The sequence below is a fragment of the Dermacentor albipictus genome, chromosome 7 (genome assembly GCF_038994185.2).
Source record: "Dermacentor albipictus isolate Rhodes 1998 colony chromosome 7, USDA_Dalb.pri_finalv2, whole genome shotgun sequence".
In the NCBI taxonomy this organism is placed as follows: domain Eukaryota; kingdom Metazoa; phylum Arthropoda; class Arachnida; order Ixodida; family Ixodidae; genus Dermacentor; species Dermacentor albipictus.
The window spans coordinates 26426971-26449715 of NC_091827.1; the positions used below are offsets into that span (position 1 = coordinate 26426971).

The following is a 22745-nucleotide window of genomic DNA, read 5'->3' on the forward strand; positions in this document are numbered from 1 at the left end:
GATAGATAGATAGATAGATAGATAGATAGATAGATAGATAGATAGATAGATAGATAGATAGATAGATAGATAGATAGATAGATAGATAGATAGATAGATAGATAGATAGATAGATAGATAGATAGATAGATAGATAGATAGATAGATAGATAGAGCGAGAGAGAGAGAAAATTAGTGAATTTGCCAGAAGGTTCAAGCCTTAGATTCGGCTGCATTACCTGCCCGAGAGCGTGGGCGAAATTCTGATTTCCTGAGACAATACTAACAGCTTGCGCTGAAGTACTACCTCCAGATAGTTTCCCAACTTCGCCTAACCTTGCCCGAAATATTCACTTACGGACAGGACTTCACAACCCGCCCGAAACGTCTATTTGTGGGCACGTGCAGGCTAAGAAGGTCGTCAAAATCTTGCGTGAAAGTCTGAACTATTGAACAAGTTTTCTATCTCGTCTGAAACCCCGTTAAAGTTCTGACTCATAGACAAAGCTCAAGAAGGCTGGAATCTAGCCTGGATCACATATATATACATATACTGAGCTTAGATCAGGTGATTTTGCAAATAAGCAAAATGTTCCGATTTGTTTGACCCGAATGATGCGCCCACATTATATATACGCTCGCAGCGGCTTGTTTTTCAAGACACGATTATTTCTGTCGAGCTTCGAGAATTGCTTTTTTCATAATTGTTTGTAACGTACAATGTTTTTAGCTTTCTTAATTCGCGAAAAGTGCTGCTAGTGATGGAATTCCAATTGTCCAGGCATAATTCGTCCGACTCTGCGGAAAAAATTAACAACCTTGAGCGCATCATTATTGTGACTGAAAACTGTGCAAACGTAGTGGTGTTAAAGAAGGCACGTAGCGTCGATAGCGTCTGCTCACAAACCTCGTTTCATTATGCTCACAATTTTATGCACTAAAGCTTTGTTATGTTCTCAGACGTGCGATACGGGTGTAAGAGAATGTTCAGTGAGTCAGAAAAGCGGATTCTCCTGGAAGGTGTGAAAGTCGTCTGCAGATAGCTAATCGAGCTTGGCCGAACCTCGAACCAAAATCAAGTAAGATCGATCAAAACTTGATCAGTGGCACAAGTAAACGGGCTCTTGGGCGTTGCCGCGGGCACACCGTTTCAAGCGTTTCTCCAACGAAAACCTCTGGACACGTCTGTCTTAACCACGTTTTTTTTTAGGGGGGGGGGGGGGGGACGAACATGTTCAAAAAGTACAGCTGGGGCCAACTACTCCACAAACTCGCCTAAATAAAGCTCGTACTCGAAGCGGCGGCCATGGCATTCACTACAGTAACGGACCAACAAGTGCTTAGCTTACCCGGTCAAACCAGTCTAGAAGCTCCCAACGAATGCGTCGTCACCACTCAACGAAACCCGTTTTATACAGCTTCGGTCGTGACCATCCACTCGTCCCTTGTTTCGTTCGAATGTTTACTACTCACTTCCTTGTATTGAAATGAAAAGTGTGCTCAACGTGGAACAGCGATAAGAATTACAATGCGTAGATGGGTACAAGGGAAGTGAAAGTGAAGATTAGAACCTTCACTTTTCTTGCCGCATTCGCTCTCAAGCTTTCCTTCCATTTGCGGTAGATGGCTCTGGCGCGCTGCGGTCTGGTGCTCCCTTTGAAACGGAGGCACCGATGCGCTTACAAACGACCATTCTGAACTTTGCTAAGGAGTCTTCGAATGACTACTTTGGGGCCGAAAATATAGCAGTCGCATGAAACGGGGAAGCGTCGAAAGGGATAAAGTGTAAAACTCTGTTCAGACCATGGCTGGGCAGCATCGAAGATACATGTACCTTAGGTTCTATCTTAGATATTTCTTGTGTATCTTGTATTTGTATCACGATGCGTCTGGCAAGACGTGTATCAGCATCCGTATTTACGATACATCAAAGAATGTGTCGTGTATCTTAGGATACAAGATACTGCTATCGCAACATCACCATGCGAAACTATAAACTTGGCTGAACAGCGCTTCTCAGTCTGCTACAGTAAGCCGCCCAAATAAAGCAAAAGGCGGGGAAATTCTTTAATCTTTCGGCTAGAAACCTCCAGCGAGGGCAGGCGATGAGGTCTGCGCGTCCCTATTGGAGGGGCAGAGTCACGTGGGGGCGCACGCGCCTTCTGGACAAAAATAAGCGCGCGAACGTTTGCGCGCCGTCGACCTTTTGTATTTTTTTGTTAATCTTAGTTTCGTTGATGCCATGACACTTGCTCGTAGCCACCCTACTGTGCTGCGTACGTCAATGCGTGCGGCGCCTTTCGTGCAAATTCTGTTGCCGCTATAGTGGCTAATCGAAGTATCTCTTGCGCGGTGCTTTGTGACGGAATCTGAAGAACGCAAGAATGGGGTTGTCTTGCGTCTAATGAGTTTCACACATTGTTTCGGAATGAAAATAATATACTTTGAGCAAGAAAGACAAGAATTTTGAATTAGTAATATACATTTCATTCAAGTGAAACAAGGTTGGTCGGAGTTAAGAAATTTCCAAGGAAACATTTCTGGTGCATATGAGTTTGCTGCTACATTATATACATCTATAATAAGAAATTTGTTAATGTATCGAAGTATCTTAAGATACAAATGGAAAGTGTCGTATCGGATACAATAATTGCGGTAGTATCTTGTATCTGTATCTCACATACACGTAGCCCGAGTATGTTGTATCGTATCAGTATACAATTGGAAAGTATCTTCGCCCAGCCCTGGTTCAGACTGGCTTCACCACCTACGTTCTCCATGTATATGCTAAAGCCCAAGAGCGGTGTGCTTTTTCTCTGGCAGTCCGTGGGTTCTAAGTCCGTCCTTTGAGCGTAGTCTACGGCACCCAGAAAACTTGAGGGGTGCATCTCCATCAAACACCGTTGGAAAGTTCCAAGGCGCTCCTTCTTGGCTGTGCAACCGGCAGTGTAAAATTTTCAGCTAGCCTATCAGCCGAGTACACATGTACGTCTTCAATGCTGATATAACCGAAGGTCTACAGCGCAACGGCAAGAACAGGGACAACAAAAAAGGGGACACGGGTGAACGCTGACTTATAACTGAACTCCATTATCGAAAACATTGAAGTGGCAAGAGCAAGGAAGTGAAGCTCTGGTTTTCATGAGCAAAGCAGATAAAACGAATGGAGAAAGAGCAAAGATTAGAACATATTAAACACGAAAGAAAGTTAAACCTTGCACAAGTAATCATCGCTACTACAATGCACACATGCGGTTCTCACGAAACAAGAGCGCTTTATCAGACAGAGCTATTGATGGTTTACTGACACAATATTCCAGTTGGCCCGTCATTCGGGTTGCTTTCAGAATAGTTCGAGTGCGTTCATTTCGGTGTTTGTGTAGCACATAGGTGTTCTCAAAGGCAGGGGAACAGCCGCATGTCTGTGAGAATAGCCAAAAAAACCGTCTTTGCCATTTCTCACGTTGCACGCGTGTTCTAGTAACCGATCATTAAGACATCAACCCACAAATACGCCTGTTTCTACCACGTAACGAAGTCCACACGACAGATGGATCAGGTAGACGACCTCACGTAGGCATTGCACAAACTGGTTCCGATTTTTTACACTACAAGGAATTCTTGGTGTAGAATGGGAGCAGGTCTCCCGCGAAAGCTGTCAAAACTTGTGTGGAGCGGAAAAAAGGTCGCCGACTATTACGTTACTCCCTAACTGCGATATCTGAACACAGCTGTATACGTGTTTTCAATTCGTTTCTTTTTTTCAATGTGGAGAATTCGTTTTTCTCGGCAACCATTGCACCAAATTTGGCGAGGTTTGTTACATTTAAAAGAAAAACATAAAATGTAGTGACTGTCGGTCTCGAACTTTTTATTTATGTCGTCAATTTTTTTGTTAGAAATGAGCAAAAATTGAAAATTTTCAGAAAAAGAAACTATCACGTTTACAACTCTGTAACTCAGCAATGAAAAGTGATACCACAATTCTGTGAATTGTATTTAATAGTACATCCGAAGCGGACAAAATTGATATGCTACACATTAATCTTTAAAAAAATTAATAATGTGGAAATACAGCTTTTGCAGAACTTTTGTACAAAACATAACAAATTCACGTAAGATATATATTGACTAATCTAATGTGTCCACTTTGAATGATCTAATGGATGCCGTTTACAGAACCGAGATATCTGTTCTTGATGCAGAGCTATTAATTTGTGAACTTCGTGCTTCTATATTTTTCAAACTTTCGAATGTTTTAAAACTCTTGTAACAAAATTAAAGCCCTAAATCAAGATTCTGCTACCATCAGTCACTAGAATTTAACTTTCTCTCTCAGATGCAACAAATTTCACTAAAATCGGTCCTGCGGTTATCTCAGAAAAAATGTTCTTGCGTTTTACATGTATTTGAATAGGCCGCGTCGGAGTTGGGCCCGAGCTAGAGCTTCCTCTTTAAGACACGTGTCTATTGTACGGTCGCAAAATATTTAAGAGATATGAATAGCACATGTTTTCGTTACATACCTGTAACGTTATGTGCGGCTTCATCATGCAACTACCCTATGCTGACGGAAATGAATGACGCTTCACGTCAGAAAAGACTAGAATCAGCGACGCCCCGCTGTAATGTACCGGCGTTAAGGTTCCGAAAGGTACTTCCCCCCCCCCCCTCTCTCTCTCTCTCTCTCTCTCTCTCTCTCTCTCTCTCTCTCTCTCACACACACACACACACAAACAACCGTTTTTTATTTTATTTTGACAAAATAACGCAAAAAAGATGTTTTGAAAGAACACTTTCGCAATCTAAACAAATTTGCTGTTACTCTGGAGTCCTTTCGTCATGGCTTTTCAGCGTCCTTCTGAAAGGATATGCCGACACTCCGCGGATCGTAATGTTCTATAGCCATCCTCGATAGCTGGCCCGGGTGTCAGCACCTGAATGTCAATTCTATTAAACCATGCAGTTATGTAATGCAATCGCACTAAAACTTTATCACCTTCGTGTACACTCGGCCGGGAAACATTTACAAGGGCCGCAGTAAGAACACAGATGGAGTAACAAAGGCATCCTTAACACCTCCGCAGACGCTCTCAAGATATACAGGGCGTCCCAGCTAACTTCAGCCATAGTTTTAAAGATATGCAAATGCCACGTAGCTGGACACAGTCAAGGTAACGTTGTTTGCCGTCGCTTGGATCGAGATATTCAAAGTATTTTTCTTTTTCATTCCGTTGAATGAAATAATTAGTCTGAATTGATTATTCGGCTTCTCAAATATTGTAATTGAATGAAAAGTGTCAATGAGGATATAGTAGAGCGACATCAAAAACTCCCGGTACAGCTTTCTGTTCGTTCTACATAAAAGTGTTTTTTCGAGCGTGAAAGAACCCGCAAATGCACGCAAAATTGCTGCGCGACTAGCCGCTCGAGGGAGTTATCGGGAGTTTTGTGTTGCTTTACAATTTTCTCTTTGACACTTTTGACCTAATTGTTATATTTGAGAAGTTCATAAATTAATTAAGACCAATTATCTAATTCGGCAGAATGAAAAAAAAAGATAGCTTGATTATCTACAAGCAACGGCAAGCAACATTCCTTTTGTTCTGTCCAGCTACGTGGCATTTGCATATCTGTAAACTCGATCTGGCTAAAGCTAGCTTGGACACTGTATTTTATAGACATACACATACTTGCGCATTTCCGCAAAAACACAGTCCTATTGAAGCCCAAGTGAAGCTTTCTGATGGTTGCATGTCTGCATATATATATATATATATATATATATATATATAGTCATGTCATGAGAAGCCAACAAACACTGACACCAAGTACAACATAGGGGAAATTGCATGTGCTTAATAAATGAAATAAAGTATAGTAAATTAATGGAAATTACAGTGGAGTCCCTCGGTTAACCCCCTTTCTTCTCGTTTATTCCATAACGAGGGTCTCGAATCCGGCAACATTGATGCCTTCAGGTAGCATATGTGGGTTTATTGACCAGTTGCCTTCACCCGAGAAGATCACGTTCTCGTGACGCCTGCGGCAAAAAAGAGACGTTCCACGTCCGCCGCCAAGGTCTGTGAGTGGGGGCGCTGGCTAACACTCCCAGGGTTCTACTAGTACACATAAATACCCAAGAAAGTGGATGGGGAAACGCCGCCGCGGTAGCTCAATTGGTAGAGCATCGCACGCGACATGCGAATGTTGTGGGTTCGGTTCCCACCTGCGGCAAGTTGTTTTTTCATCCACTTTAATTTCCATTAATTTACAAATTTACTTATTTCATTTATTAAGCACATGCCATTTCCCCTATGTTGTACTTGGTGTCAGTGTTTGTTGGCTTCTCATTACATGACTAATAATTATCGGGTCCCTCGGTTAACCCCCTTTCTTCTCGTTTATATATATATATGTATATATATATATATATATATATATATATATATATATATATATATATATATATATATATATGTTCTGGGGTTCCGAATCTCGTAATTAACGCACACACACTTAACCTTTTGCACGGATCTCCCATAGCATGCCTTTTGTTATGCATTGCAAAGTGGTACTCGGTGTCATATTCTGTTGTTCCGGCAAACCGAGCAAACATTACCTGCGCTTCGTTGAAGCACACGTTTAACGGTTCAGGGCCCATTTTTTTCATAATGTTCTCCAAAGATCTTAGCTTCATCTGCTATGATTTAAGCTTTTTCCGCCCATCGCCCAAGCTGTGACCCCTATTCCCTGCAAACTTCGTGTACCATTCGGATCTGCCAGGACACCGGGGAGACATGCGTATAACAATTTTCTAGCGCTTCTGGGGCCGCATTCTAAAACGATTCCCTTCGGCGACGCTATCGCCACGGCGATAGTTCGCCGTCAGGCACGCGCTGATTGGCTGGCCGAGCAAAATCGGATGACGTAGCCCATCCGATTTTGCTAAAACAACCAATCAGCGCGCGCCTGACCGTGAACTATCGCCGAGGCGATAGCGTCGCCGAAGGGAATCGTTTTAGAATGCGGCCCCTGTAAGTCGTACCGACAGCTTTGCCGACCTTGGCCGTCTTGGCTTCGCCGTAAAAAGCCGTCTGCTGCTGCTTCTGCCGTCACCTTATCTCGTACGATACGGCCAACAACTACGCCCGCAAGCGCTGCAAGATACAACGGATCGAGTCGTCTGTTATTCCACTAGGTCAAGGCACGCGCATTCAGGAGGAGGAGGGGGGGGGGATTCTATGTTGTGTGGGGAGTATACGCCGGTTGACTGTTGTTTCGCTTAACCCGTCCTTCTTTTTGCGTAGGAGGGGGGGGGAGGCGAGGAGGTGGCGATTTGTGAGTGCGCAGACGCTCTGCAACCATCTGCAACCTACAGCGGAACGACAGACGGCGAGACCGCGCGACCGAACCGGGCGTTGCAGAAGTGCCCAACAGCTACACATACGCGCGTGTCCAGACGCGTCAGGACTTTCCGTGGTCGATGCCCTGTTGCGTCATCAGTTGCCGCGTATGCAGCCGGTGCTGATGCCGGCGCCGCCGCTGTCAGTTCGGAGAAACGTGAACGCAGCCGGGCTGCCCCTTCCTTGCGCAGGGCAAAAATCATTGTTACTACAGCCGTTTTTATTTAGCAGCGCACGTGCAGAAGTTGATGTACTGTACATCTGTTACGGAATTCCGAGGAGTGCTTCAAAAGGCGTCTTCACGGTTTCTTTTCAACGTGTGAAAACGAGTGAGTCAGTATTTGTGCAGATTATCTTTCCTGCTTTAATGACATCGCCTGGATGGAGGATCGCGCCTTTGGGTGGCTTCGCTCTGCTGCTGTCCCGCCTATATATATATATATATATATATATATATATATATATATATATATATATATATATATATATATATATGCGTGTGTGTCATCCGTCTGGTTTTTCATCCACTTTCATGTAATATCTTTATCATTTAATTACTGCAGTTAAAATACGTGAATAATTACTCCGATACTGTCCTTGCCGTCATTGTCTGTTGGCTTATGATTGTGACTATATACAGGGTGTTCCGGCTAAATTTAGCTAGAGTTTTAAAATATGCACATGCCACATAACTGGACAGAACCAGGGTAATGTTGTTTGCCGTCGCTTAGAGCTATCCAAATTATTATTTTTTCGTTCCACCTAATTTGATAATTAGTCCTAATTACCTAATCAACTTCTCAAACATTAAAATTAGGTGAAAAGCGTCAATGAGAAATTTGTAAAGCAACATGAAATACTACCGATACAGCTTTCTGTTGCCCAATACACGCTGCATAACAGCGTTCTTCCAAGGGTGAAAGAAGCCCGCAAATGCATGCAAAGTCCCTCGAGGTGCCAATCGCGCTGCAATTTTCGCGTGCATTTGCGGGCTTCTACTGAGTTGAAGCTGCGATTATGCCAACGCAGGAACCTACGTTTTACACCGATCTTAAAACACGCTAATAACGCTACGGGCAACTTGCATACGTATTCTGCTGGGAAAACCGCATTTAACCGACCTATTTGGGACACTGCCTACCCATTGCCCATATCATGCCCATAATTCTCCCCAGACATAAGCAAGATGACTTGTTCGGCTCACCCAGGACACCAGAGAAACAAACTGGGAATCTCATATGATGTACGAAAACACATGGGAGAACTAGAGTTTAGCGATTGTCTCCCACGTGGGCATTACGACCAGGAAAATGAAAGCTTCGCGACGTATATTGCACCTAAAGTTCATCCTACTTTCACGGAATTTCAAATCCGTATCTGGTCGTGCTTTTGTTTAAGGAACCAAGGAAACATTTCGATTAGTGACAGTATGGCACCCTGGAACGCTCGCATTAGTAAATTTCTACAGTGGCTGTAATGAACCTACACAGAATAAACACTTATCGTTCGTCTTTCAAAACATTGGTTCGGTCTTTGAAGAAATACAAACACCGTGCCCCGCATAGTTTACTAAGCATACCGGGGGAAAACAACTAAACGCCGTGTATAACTAATAAAAATTGGAATACAGCGCGCATTAAGTAACTGCTTTCGGAGCATATACGCCGGCCACAAAGTTCAAATTTTCTGTAAACGTCAGCAAAAGTGACCCCCATTTCTACAAGATATGAAATATCTGCTGCTGCTAGGAAATAACTGCAAGTGTAAACCTTATTTAGAAGGGCGGAGGAAGACGAAGTGATTCTCGTAGAGACCACTATTCCTTCGCGCTGCAGTATTTTCGGCTTTTTCCCGTGTTTTACTGGGAGACGCCGCTCTCATTGCCACGGCAATGGAAGTGGAGTCGGCAGAATGCCGACGCGACGTGACTGCTTCGTCAGGTACCGGCCCGAGGAAGAGAAATTGCCCACCGAGTCAAGCTGACAGCGAGGACACTGCGCTGTACTCCTACTCAAGCGATGACGCCTCAGATGACGAAGGCTTCGAAAGAGTGGTACACCGGAAGGCCAAGAGAAGAAACATCAGCGGACGGTCTTCGTCAAGTAAGTCTACCGTCATTCCACAGCGCAGGCCATCGGCGCACACAATTCTTTTTGTGCCGGACGCACCCGCCGACAACCTCAACCGCCTTAATCGACAAGCTATTTCCGTTTCTCTGGAGGCTCTTGTCCCAGGAGAAATCAAAGATATCAGAATTAATACTCGAAAGAACATCCTGGCTATTGACGTCCACAACCGAAGCGCAATCAATGCTTTGATGGTAGTCAAGCTCCTGGGCAACATTAATGTCCACTACCTCATTCCGCAAGACAACGAAACAACGGCCGGTGTTGTTTATGACATTGACACATCCATTAACGACAGCGACCTGCCAATTTTAATCAAACCTGCGACAGATGGTGTTGCCTTACTACAAGCTCGGCGCCTTGGCAAGTCGACCTGTGTAAGGCTCGTGTTTAAAGGTGACTGCCTACCATCACATGTAAAGGTCGGCCACTTTCGTCATGTGGTACGACCTTTCGTACCAAAACCACTTCAGTGCAGAAGGTGTCAAAGAATTGGACATGTGAGTGCTGTCTGCCGAAATACAACGATATGCCCACGATGTTCCGAACATCACGATACCGACACTTGCCGTGCAACAGAGCTCAAGTGCCCAAATTGTCAAGGATCGCACGCTGCGTCCTCAAAAGACTGTCCACGCCTAAAGAAAGAGCAGAAAATCTTGAGAAAAATGGCCAGAGACGGATCGTCACACAGAGATGCTTCTGAAGCGATAAGGCGACATCGCTCCCGGAAACGAAAGTCCATGAAACCCTCTTCCGGTTCAAGGGAAATGTCTCGTCCGGCAACGCCACCTGCTGTTCCATCTGTCTCGAGTAAGAGCACGAATGTCAACGAAAGAAGTGGCCATGCTTCATCAAGTGATGCGTGGCCGGCACTGCCGAGAACATGCCACGCGCCAGAGCCACAGCAAATGACTCGCCATTTACAGTCAAATGTCACTACAGTTGACCAAATGCGAGACAAGGACTCACAAGTCATTGCCATGCTCAAATCGCTCACGAATGTCATGCGTCTGCTACTGACGAACATGGACACTCCAGCTGCTCGTAGCGCACTGCAAGTATTGGACGCGCTGACTCCAGTACTTGAAAGCATCGCATAGCACCATGGCCCGCCCCTCGCTGCCCTTCTACAAGGAAGTCAAGAAAGCATCTTTACTGCAGTGGAATGCCCGTGGTCTCAAATCAAGAATTTCAGATTTTAGACATTTTGTCTTCGAAAACCGTTTTCCCATCCTTGTAATTTGCGAACCGAACGTGCAGAATGTTATACGTATTTCTGGCTATGAGGCATTCATGTCCTCTACCTGTGGTGATGTAAGCAAGGTAATTGTATATATTAGAAGTGATCTGACTTACGTGTTGCACCCAGTTCCGCCTCACGACGACAACCAGTACGTTTGTTTAATCGTGAAATCGAATAAGCTTACGTTCACACTCGTTGCTGTGTACATTGCTCCTTCAAGTGGCTTCGACTCTAAACGACTACACGACGTGCTATCAGCAACACCCGGCCCTACGATTCTCACAGGAGATTTTAATGCTCACCATCCGCTTTGGGGGAGCCTGAAGATGGACTCCAGGGGAAGGCGAATAGCATCCTTTGCCACACAGCACGACCTTTACTGCCTCAACGATGGTAGTCCGACATATTTACGCGGGCCTACCTACAGCAGCTGCCTAGACTTGACCCTGGTTTCTCGGCTTCTTGAAAGAAACGTGCAATGGTTTACAGACATTGAAACACATGGAAGCGACCATATTCCGACGTACCTGAAGATCAAGGGACTATCGAAATACTCCTCCATGACGCTCCGGCGAATTGACTGGTCGGCGTTTCGGTCGCACATGGAGGGAGTATGTCAGCAAGGGAACCCTTCAAGTCCGGAACACGAAATTCAAAAAGCCATGCAAGAGGCTACGCGTAGTTTCCAGCCTTTCCCGAAATATGCAGAATTTGAAGCAGAATTGCAGCGACTACGAGCAATTCGCCGGCGGGCTGAACGAAGATACAGGAGAACTAAATCCATCCATGATCTCCGAGAGGCAAGGCGGATGCAAAAGAAGATTCAACGTCGCATCGATGCACTACAATCTCAAAGATGGAAACGTTTCTGTGAGTCCTTGGATCCACGTCAGCGATTATCTCAAATATGGAGAACCGTGCGTGGGCTTCGCGTATCACCACAACAGCGTGTCCCTTTCAAAGCCCTCGCTTTGCACCAAGGTCGCAGCGAAATTGACATTGCTGAAGAATTTTGCTCCAGACTTTCCAGCTTGCAGTCCCAACGCGCAATTACACCATGTGCTACTCCTGTGCCACGGGATTCCCGCATGGATGTAATTTTTTCGCTGGAGGAGCTTGAAGCGGCACTGGCGACTTGCAGGCGCTCTTCGTCACCTGGCCCGGACGGGGTTACGTATGCGGCGCTCGCCAATCTTGGGCAGACAGCACGACTCATGCTACTAAACCATTACAACGAGTCTTGGCGCAACGGTTTGGTTCCACGTGACTGGAAATGCAGCCGCTTGGTTCCACTTCTCAAACCTGGCAAATCACCGTTAAACTTGTCATCGTACCGCCCCATCGCTCTGGCCAGCTGCATAGGGAAAATAATGGAACGAATGATTTTGACTCGCCTGGAATGGTACCTGGAAAGTTACAAAGTGTACCCAGATGCTATGGCTGGCTTCCGGCGTGGGCGCTCATCCATAGATAATGTCATCGATTTGGTTACATTCGTTCAGCATCAAAAACGCCGGAAACGACTCACTGCTGCATTATTCCTAGACATAAAAGGCGCCTATGATAATATAGCACATTATGCCATTATAAATGCTCTTACTGAAGCCGGAATCGGTGGCCGCACTTTTCAGTGGCTGTGCAGTTATCTGACCGACAGGCATTTCTTCGTGATGACCGAGGATGGCGCCACGACTCAACACCAAACGTGCCGTGGAGTACCACAAGGCGGAGTGTTAAGCCCGACGCTTTTCAACCTAGTGCTCGTTGGCCTAGTCCGATCCTTGCCCAACACAGTTCAGGTATCAATATATGCCGACGATATCTGCATTTGGGCGTCTGCCGTAACACGGCTGCAGGTACGAGCACGGCTGCAAAAGGCAGCTACGATAACATCTCTGTACTTGCGAAAACAGAACTTAGAGCTGTCCTCAGAGAAATGCTGCCTTGTTACATTCACTCGGAAGGAAATGAAGCGTTACAGTGTAAAGGTCAATGGGCAAGCAGTAGCAAATGCACGAAAACACCGCTTTTTAGGGGTAATTATTGACCGAGACCTATCATGGAGCCCGCATTTTTCATACCTGAAGAAGAGATTATTGACAATAATACATCTCCTCAAATTTCTCGGCGGAAAGTCATGGGGCACTTCGGTGCGGTCAATGCTGCAGCTGTATAACGCCTTGTTCCTCGGCTTCGCAAGATACAGCCTCCCTGTGATTGGCAACACCTGCAAAACAAACCTGCGTGTACTCCAGGGACTACAAGCTCAGGCCCTAAGGACGTGTCTCGGTCTTCCGAGGTGTGCGTCTACAGCGGCAACGATCGTCATAGCTCGAGATCACCCAATATCAACGTACTTGGCAACCGACGCTCTCAGGGCGCATATTCGGCACGTTGCCCGATTACCTTCTCACCATCTTGCCGCTCTACCCACAGAAAGGCCACACACAACTTTCAGTCGTTTAATTCATGCCAATCGCCCCTCATTGCCATCGAACTACATGCCTGCAGCAAGACCATCCTTACCTTTATGGTGCCTGCACAGACCTGACATACACCTCACCATCCCAGGAATCATGAAGAAAGCCAACATGTCCTCGTTTGCCCTTAAGCAGGCCACGTTAGAACATTTAAATGAGGTGCACAGTGGCCGCGTACACGTTTACATCGACGGTTCAGTTACATCTGCAAGCGCAGCTGCCGCTGTGCTGATACCAAGAAGATCCGTCAAGATACAGCTAAAGACGTCACATGTGTCATCAACGACAGCTGCTGAACTCGTAGCCCTGCGTGCGGCTCTTCATTTTATTAAGGAGGAACCATCCCAGGCATGGTCAATCTTCTGCGATTCCAAGGCAGCCCTACAGAGTGTACTCTCAGCACTGCGCCATGGATCACATGAGCAGCTCGCCGCAGAGATCAGAGAAGTCCACCATCGACTAGTTGATGAAGGACACGATATAATATATCAGTGGTTGCCTAGTCACTGTGGCATACATGGCAATGATCGAGCAGACGCAGCTGCCCGATCTGCCCATGACGGCGTCAACTGCGTTGCCATTCCTCTTTCGAGAGCCGACGCAGCGAAAAAACTTGTCACACTTGCGCGTGACCTGACATTAGCCCAGTGGAATTCAACCGATTTCACAAGTGCACGCCTCCATACTCTGGACCCTAATTTACGGCTCCATATTCCGTCCGAGCTTCCACGACGTGACTGCACCCTTCTTATCCGTCTATGGCTTGGAGTAGCATTTTCAAATGCCTACTCTTTCCTTATCGGAATGGCCAACAGCCCACTGTGTGACTTCTGCGGGTGCAACGAAACGATCGAGCATCTTCTTTGTCAGTGCTCTCGTTTTAACCTACAAAGAACTGTCCTCTCAGCCACCTTAGACAAACTGGACAAGCGCCCAATGACAGAAGACAAGATCCTTGGAACCTGGCCTACGCGAACATCAGCGCGATCCGCTATGAAGGCGCTGCTGCGATACTTGAAAGACACGGGACTTTCTGACAAATTGTGACAGTACACTGTGTGGCGCAGTACTGTACGGTGACACTGCGTAAGACTAGGAATGCCTTTGCGGGTTGCGTGACAGTGCCCACAGAAATAGTTCGTGTGTACGTGCGTGTGTGTGCTTAGGTTTTTTTTTCCTTTTTTTTTATCCTTCTTTCTTTCTCACCTATTGCATCCCCTTTCCCTTCCCCCAGAACAGGGTAGCCAACCGGAGATAATCTCTGGTTAACCTCCCTGTCTTTCCTTTGCCTTTCTCTCTCTCTCTCTCTCTTATTTAGAAGCAGCCTTGAAATGCGATCGACAAATTCAGAAGTGACATACCTGGTATTGACATGGCTCTGCATGTTCGAAGAAACCGTATCTACGATAAGTAGTGATTACACAATGAAATTTCACAGTTAGACTTGTAAGAGGTTTGATTAGATTTTTGGCGCTGATCAAAGACTGAGACCCTCAACGATATGTAGACTATATCTGGACAGAGATTCATTAGTTCGAACATTTCATAATACAAGTATTTCATGCCATAAGGCACACGAACCGTTAAGCGCGGCTGATTATAATACTTCATCCGGACCCCTCCCCCTACTTTGCAGGTTAAATTTAGCAAGCTTATTGTGTTTTCAAATATTCACACACAGAGACCCTATCTCCCACCCCCGGTGTAGGGCAGCAAGCCGGAGACTAATATCTTGTTAACCTCCCTGCCTTTCCTCTTCCCAATCCCTCTATCTCTCTCTGTTTTGAAATACGGTTAGGCTGTCTGAAGAAACAGGGTATGAAGCAAGTAGCGCAAGCGCAAATTTGTTAGGAAGGGAGCTACCCAGGGCCAGGCTTTCGCAATGCGAAGGTGTATACGGCAAATGCCGCCCGTCGTCTGCTACAACGCGTCCCCAAGAAGCAGAAAAAATCCTCACTTCCTGAGCAGGGTTCACGTAGCAAATTTCAATGTCACTCTATATATGCATCTGTTTGGGAATTATGTTATGTTGACTGTTCTGTTGTGATTGTATGTGCTAATATATTTACACGATGTGTATACCACCCGCTGACTAGACAATGTGTTATTAGGCGACAGTATCGTTTGTACTTTTTAGACTTTCGACTACATAAGTGTGGAGACATTTGCCATGTATATTGTAGGTACCATGTGTTCCTTACGTCATAGTCTTCCTGTGGAAACGTTGCGTTATAAGTCCTGGTGCTTGTGTGAAAAGATTATTTGATATGTAACCGTGAACCCTGAATGATGTAGGACGGAACCACCCAAGAGATAAGGAGTAGCCGGCGCCTTAAATTGCGCGCCAACATCATATCAATAAAAAAAAAAGCATTGCTTACGTGTCCCCTCAATGAAGAAAGAAAATTAAGCTTCAATTCTAATTTTGTTTGAATTTCCAACGTGCAGCCGAAAGTGCCTGCTTTCAGAAGTGCGTGTGTGTGTGCGGGAGGGGGGGGGGGGGTGCATACTCCTCTTACACTGGCGTGGCGAGTGGGGTGGTAAACACGCCTACGAAGGCGAGTGAATACAAGTGTAGCCATCTGGCGTCCTTTTAAGGTCACCATGGTGACCGGGAACGGCAGCTGCGACCGTGATGCCACCCCCGGGGTGGTCAACGTAAACACGCCCGAGTGAATACAAGTGTAGCCATCTGGCGTCATTTTAAGGTCACCATGGTGACCGGGAACGGCAGCTGCGACCGTGACGCCACCCCCGGGGTGGTCAACTACGAAGCCGACCCCGTCGTGGTGGATGGCGTCGCCTTCCTGCCGCTCAGCGACGCCCGGCTTGCGCGCGAGGCCCTGAGCTACGAGCCCCGGCCGGGTGACGTCATCCTGGCCACTTTTCCAAAGAGCGGCACCACGTGGTGCCAGTACCTGATCTGGGGCATCCACAACCTCGGGGCCGTCGAGGAGGGGTCCATGCCGCCGGTGCAGGACGTGCTGACGCGGCACTTTCCCTACATCGACCTGGTGAGCACTCGATCTCGAAACAGCGCAGATAACGCAACTACGTGAAGTCGGCATTCATATCTTACAACACATATAGTATAGGACTGTGCGATAAATGTAGTATAACGTCGTGTGACTTTGTGCAAGCAGGCATAACTAACGTTAAACAATTGCGCCCTCTACAGTATATACTCGGCTCTCACTGATATACACACCCACATTGGACAGGCCCTCGAATTGGAGCAACGCATCGAGAGAGAGAGAATGAAACCTTTATTTGAAGCAGTGACTTGTCAGTCGAGGTGGGAGGGTCCCTTATTACAGGAACCCTCTGGCTTGGATCGCCCTCCGGGCCCGGGCGACTAGTTCGCGCTGGTCGACCAGGTCAGGCTTGGAGATCGCAGCCTCCCACGTTTCAGCGAGGGCATCGAGAAAAAAAATAATTCTAGGAAATTACGTACGAAAACAACGACCTGATATGAGGAACGCCGTAGTGGTGGACTCTGGATTGATATTGACCACCTGGCATTCTTTGAGTGCACCTAAACCTATGTGCACGGGTGTTCTTGCATTTCGCCTCCATCGAATGGCAGTAGCCGTGGCCGGGATTTGATCCCGCTGCCTCGTGCTTATAACAGCGCAACAGTTAAGCCACTAAGCAACCACGGCGGGTATGCGCATCTAGCGAGACGACATAAGTGTGGCAACGCGAACCCGCGCTTCACTGGATAAAAACATAATTGTGGAGTCTTGCGTGCCAAAACCACCAAATTTCATTATGAGGCACGTCGTAGTGAGGGATTCCGGATTAATTTTGACCACCTGGGGTTCTTTAACGTGCACTCAACGTACGGTACACGTGCGATTCTGCATTTCGCTCTTATCGATCAATGCGGCGATTGGATAAGTCGTATACGCGGTTATGTAGTCCAACCGAACAGCTCTGTGCGCACTTCAACTTTTTCTTGTCTCTCTCTCACTCTCTCGCTCTCACTCACTCACTCTCTCTCTCACTCTCTCTCTCTCTCTCTGTGTGTGTGTGTTTGTGCGTGCGTGTGTGTGTGTGTTGCTGAGCAGGGCTGGTAGCTGCACGTCGAAGGAGGATCAAACAGCGCAGAATCGTGGTGGTGGTGATAAACTTTATTGAAAGGGGGAAGGGTAAAGAGGGATGTGGCTGAGGGTTCGGGCTCAAGCAAGGCCCTGGGCCTGCTTCGCCTCTTCCGCCCAGTCCACCAGTTCAACTAAGGTAGGATGGCAGTGTCTGTCGTCGTGGTCACTATACACTGTCGCCTCTCTTTCGCGTCGTTCGAACCACTCTGAACCGGTCGCACGCACCGCAGCTGGGCACGTCGTCCACGGTGGCCGACCGTCCTGCCCCGCGCTTCATCAAGACCCACCTGCCCGCCGAGAGGGTGCACCGGCCGGGCGACGGCGGCGCCAGGTACGTGGTGTGCCTGCGCAACCCGTTCGACGTGGCCGTCTCCTACTTCCACATGCGCCGGGGCCGGCGAGGCCTGACGCGGCTGCCGCCCGACTACGGCTTCGACCACTTCCTCGACGAGTTCCTCAGCGGTGGGCTCGTCGGGGGCGAACCCTTCGGCCACGCGCGCGCCTGGCACGACAGGAGCAGGGTCCACGACAACGTCCTTCTCGTCTACTACGAGGACCTCAAGGAAGACCCTAGAGAGGTGGAGCATTTATTTATTTAGTTAGTTAGTTAGATAGATAGATAGATAGATAGATAGATAGATAGATAGATAGATAGATAGATAGATAGATAGATAGATAGATAGATAGATAGATAGATAGATAGATAGATAGTTTGTTAGTTAGTTAGTTAGTTAGTTAGTTAGTTAGTTAGTTAGTTAGTTAGTTAGTTAGTTAGTTAGTTAGTTAGTTAGTTAGTTAGTTAGTTAGTTATGGGGTTTCACGTACCAAAACCACTTTCTGATTATGAGGCACGCCGTAGTGGAGGACTCCGGAAATTTTGACCACCTGGGGTTCTTTTAACGTGCACCTAAATCTAAGTAGACGGGTGTTTTCGCATTTCGCCCGCATCGAAATGCGGCCGCCGCGGCCGGGATTCGATGCCGCGAACTCGTGCTCAGCAGCCCAACACCATAGCCACTGAGCAACCACGGCGGGTTAGTTAGTTAGTTAGTTAGTTAGTTAGTTAGTTAGTTAGTTAGTTAGTTAGTTAGTTAGTTAGTTAGTTTTTTGATAAGTAAGCTGTCGGCACCTAAATGGCGACGTACGAGTTAATACTGGGATTGCTGTGATTACTCATAAATTCGTATTAAGGCGTAAAAAACCTTTAGTGGTTCTCACGAGTGTCCGTGCGCAGTCCGTGGTGGACGCAGGAAAGCGGTGATCACCGGCGAGGAGGGAGCGAGGAGAGGAGGCGCCATGCCGGTAGCGCTGTGCGAGCGGGCGCGTGGGAGAGCGCGGACTGACGCGGGGGTGCGCGAACATCGGCGAAAAACCTTGCAGCCATATGGCTGTGATTGCATCCGATGCTGGCGGCCACGGCGGCGTCCATTTGCAGAACAGTTCAGACAACAGCAACAGAGGCAGTCATAGATAGGCTTTCGCCTGGCGCAGTTTAGCTCAGCAAAGTGCCCATAGATTTTTCTCCCACTTAGGTACGGCATTTCTTTTTTTATGCGAAGCATACTAGCCGCACAACCACGCTCTTTCTTGCTGCGCCGCGCGCGGCCGCGTAGCTACCGTATGACGTCATGACAGCTGCAAAAGCGGAGGCTCAACTCGTGCGCTCGCTTGCGGCCGCGTAGCTACATAGCCGGGTCTCAGCTCGTGCGCTCGCCTGCATGAGTTGTTTCTTCGTCTAGCCGAACGAAATATAGCCAAGCAACAGCAGTTCACCAGGCTAAACAGTGGTTCAACATTTAAAATAAAGGCTAGTATGCTTCGCATCCTGGGCTTAACCTTAGCTAAGCCACAGCCATTTTTTCGCCAGCGAATATTTTCGGCCGGGTTATCCCTGTCATCCAGCTCCGTATCGAAGTAAGACGCGAGAGTGTGCCCTAAAAGTCGTCGAATGGTGAAGAAAGGGACAATTCACAACCACTTCGCGCGTTGCCCCTTTCTTCCGAGTCTCGTGTTTTGCTTGCGGTATAACTTTCCCTGCAGCCTACACCCACACTCTGCTATCTCGAATGTCGTCGCAAACTCTGCAGCGAAGTATGTTAAAATTCGTCCAACCGGGTCACGCGCCCGACGCAAATTCGGCTGTACATCTTTTTCTCTCGAATATAAGCGAGAACCACCGATTATTCTGCAATGTATCGTGATAAGTGTGTGACTAGCCGACTAAACCGACTCGCGAGTTTCGATTCGACGACAGATGACCGCGCGCGAACCGCCGTGGTGGCTGAGCGGCTATGGCTTTGAGTAAATTATGATGATTCTGATAATTTATTATGAGTTAGTTATGATTTGCGCGATCGAGGTCGCGGGGTTCGATGCGGCAGCGGACGTATTTCGATGGTTGCGAAATGCAAGGACACCCGCGTGCCGTGCAATGGGCGCGCTCTAAAGATCCCCAGGTTGACAAAAACATTAATCAGCATTGCCCTAGATATTACGTGCCTCATAATCAGATGGTGGTTTTGGCACGCGAAACCAGACAATCTAACTTCTTCAAGACTATGCGCACTGCTATCGTTGTGATTCGAGCACCGCTCGCTTCTCTGGCGCAAGTTGGACGAATGAAGAGCTAGATTTTTTTTACCGCGCAGTTTTGGTACTGCCCGGTTTCTGCACCCTACCTATACACCGCGACAATTAACAGAAGCATCGCCAATCCGTCGTTGTTGGTACAGACGCAAAATAAAGAGGATAGATACTGATATCAGTACGACGTACGTTTTATAGAAGGGCTATCAATCCGGCTTATAACGCCTGCCAATCCGGATCTGACGTTATCGACGACGCCATACTCTTTGTACGGCGAGCTCGGTGAGAAGCTGCGTGTCATATCGACAAGCTAGCTCACCTACAGCATCGCGGTTAAAGTATAGCGGCTAAGGTGGCCCCTTATAGATAGTTAAAGTGGAAGCGGCAAAGAGCACAACAATGTGACCTACGTAACATCACATGCATACTGCCTACAGTGCTCAATACGTGTCCCCGCTAATAACAATAACGCGATTTGCAACATGTGCCCATCCCGAAGGCCTTCTAATCAAACAAGTGGCTGGATCTATAGTAGGTCGGCTGTCTGTAGTATGAGGACCTCAGTAGTCTGTTCTTTTTTTTTTTTTTTACTCATGTTGGTGAGTCACAGTTTGTGACTCAAGAACGATACCTTGTCCATATCCTTGATTGTCCTGCTGCCGTGTTCAGCCGCACGCACAAATGTCATTTTTACGCTAACACGTGCCAACAAGAGTGACTGCACTATTTTAACACTATCATACTTGTTGCTCCGTATGGAAGCGCTTTTCTGAACCCAAAACGACGTTGCATGGCCTCCGAGATGAAACAGGTGCTACACTGTATTCTCGGAGGCCATGGACTTGGGAAATGCAGCTTACCGCTGTCCTTGGACAAAGCTATGATGAGCACTATGGCGCAAAAGGGGCACTCGAGAGAAACACTAAATCAATTTACACTGATATCATATTCTTCCAAAACCTTATATTTCAATGATTGCGCCCCGGTAATCTGTTTATCATGTGAAGATAAAATGAAGGTCAAAGTTCCATTCTTTGAAACCCCAGTGCAGATATGTACGTGTAACGTCAAGAACTTCAAAGTATATTTTCGTATTTCTGCCGCTGGCGGTTCATCAAATGTTACCGTGGCTTTCGAAGATCAGTCCGTGGAAGGTTCCTTCAGAAGACGATGTAGTTCATCTTTACCTACAAGAAATTATAACCACGCTCAATCAGGCACCCTCACTATCTATGACGTCACGTCTAGCTGTTGCGGGAACAACAGGGTTGCGCCGCCACTCGACTTTCGGGTTAGTGTTCCCCCTAGCTTATCAACCCTCTTCTCGCAGTGGAGAGAGAGAGAGAGAGAAAACTTGTATATTCAAGTTTTAGTGGAGAATTCTTTCACAGCGGTGTGGTCTTGCGGGTTGGAAGTTCTCGTCTTTTTCTCCCACTCGTCATGTGAGGGAGCTCGCCTAAAGAGTTCTCTCGGGGGAGGGTTCTTTTGGCATCCCCGCAAGATGTGATCTTGGTCCGCCAGGGGACAGCTACAATGTTTGCAGTTTGGTGGATATTCACCACCGGTCATTGCAGCTAGCCTTTTTGGACTAAGTACAGATCTAGTCTGTACTCTCCTGAGGTTAGTGGCCTGTATTCCTGTCAGTGTCTCGTGCGGGGATGGGCCTGGATTCGCGGTAATAAACGGTCATATCGTTGTAGGTGTGGATACCTTCATGTCGGTCAAACCCGTCGGGCAAGCCCACCTCCCGGTTACTAGCTGCTCGGGCGGCTAGGTGGGCGGCCTCATTGCCAGGGTTGCCCGCATGAGCGAGTACCCACACCAACTTCGATTGAGGTTTTTGTTAATTGTTCTGAATGCTCGAGGGGAAATGAAACCTGAGGTGTAGTTACGAATCGCTGTTTTCGAGTCGGATATAATAATCTTGGTGCCCGGAATGGAGGTGCCCATGGCGATGGCGGCCTCTTCCGCCTCCACAATGGAAGATGCGCAGTGGAAAGAGGTTTTTATGTACGTGGGAGGCGAATTACTTACTGATAAAAGAATTACTTTTCTTTCGTTTCACTTCGACAATTCTAACCTTCGACAGGTCGTACTGAAACTCGCCGAGTTCCTGAACTCCGATGCTGCCGCGAGGCTGTCGGCCGAACCGGCACTCCTGGAGCGACTCCTGGAGCAGACGTCGCTCGAGCGGCTCCGGGACCTGACGGGGGCGGAGAACTTCGCCGAGGGCGACTTCTCGCGCCACCACCCGACGGCCGCCCTCTTCCGCAAGGGGGTCGTCGGCGACTGGCGGTCTCACTTCAACCCGGACCAGGAACGCAGGTTCAGGGAAGCGTACGACCGGGCACTCGGGGGCACCGAGATGCACGACTTCTGGACTGAACACGTGAAGTCGACGGGCTAATTACGCGTGAGGCTTGTTAGGAGACCAGTGAGCAAAAATAAATTAGTTGAGCCCGTGGGCTTGCATCTACGCTTCAGAAAAAAAATACAATAAATTTGAAGGCAAGTCAACCTCTAATTGTCGTCGATCACAGACAGATGTAGACGTTTAGCGTGTCCGGTATTCTGGTAAACGCAAGCGGACTGGGCGTTTCACCGGATGAGTGGAATGGCCTGCACGGTGCAGCCACCTGGTGGCGCAGAGCTCAATCAGACAAACAGCCGCTAATTTTGCACTAAAAAGTGTATTTTACTTTGCTGCTGGTGTAAATTCTCGGCGGTAGCACCATAACGCCGCTGCTGAAAATATTTACAAGCAGCCAAGCAGAATACGCTTCACAACTGCAGTATTACCTCTGTGTTTGTCTGATTGA

The 22745-nt window shown here is 47.4% G+C and overlaps 1 protein-coding gene across 1 annotated transcript in view; it reads left to right on the top strand.

Annotated features, from left to right (window-relative positions):
- LOC139047764 (sulfotransferase 1E1-like) overlaps positions 1–22532 on the top strand; it is a 31457-nt gene extending 8925 nt beyond the window's left edge. Inside the window, exons 2-4 of the mRNA XM_070521792.1 lie at positions 15946–16251; positions 17571–17918; positions 22016–22532. Coding sequence (XP_070377893.1) covers positions 15952–16251; positions 17571–17918; positions 22016–22333 — 966 coding nt within the window. The 5' untranslated portion in view covers positions 15946–15951 and the 3' untranslated portion in view covers positions 22334–22532. The remainder of the gene's footprint in view (positions 1–15945; positions 16252–17570; positions 17919–22015) is intronic.
- The last annotated feature ends 213 nt before the right edge of the window (positions 22533–22745 follow it).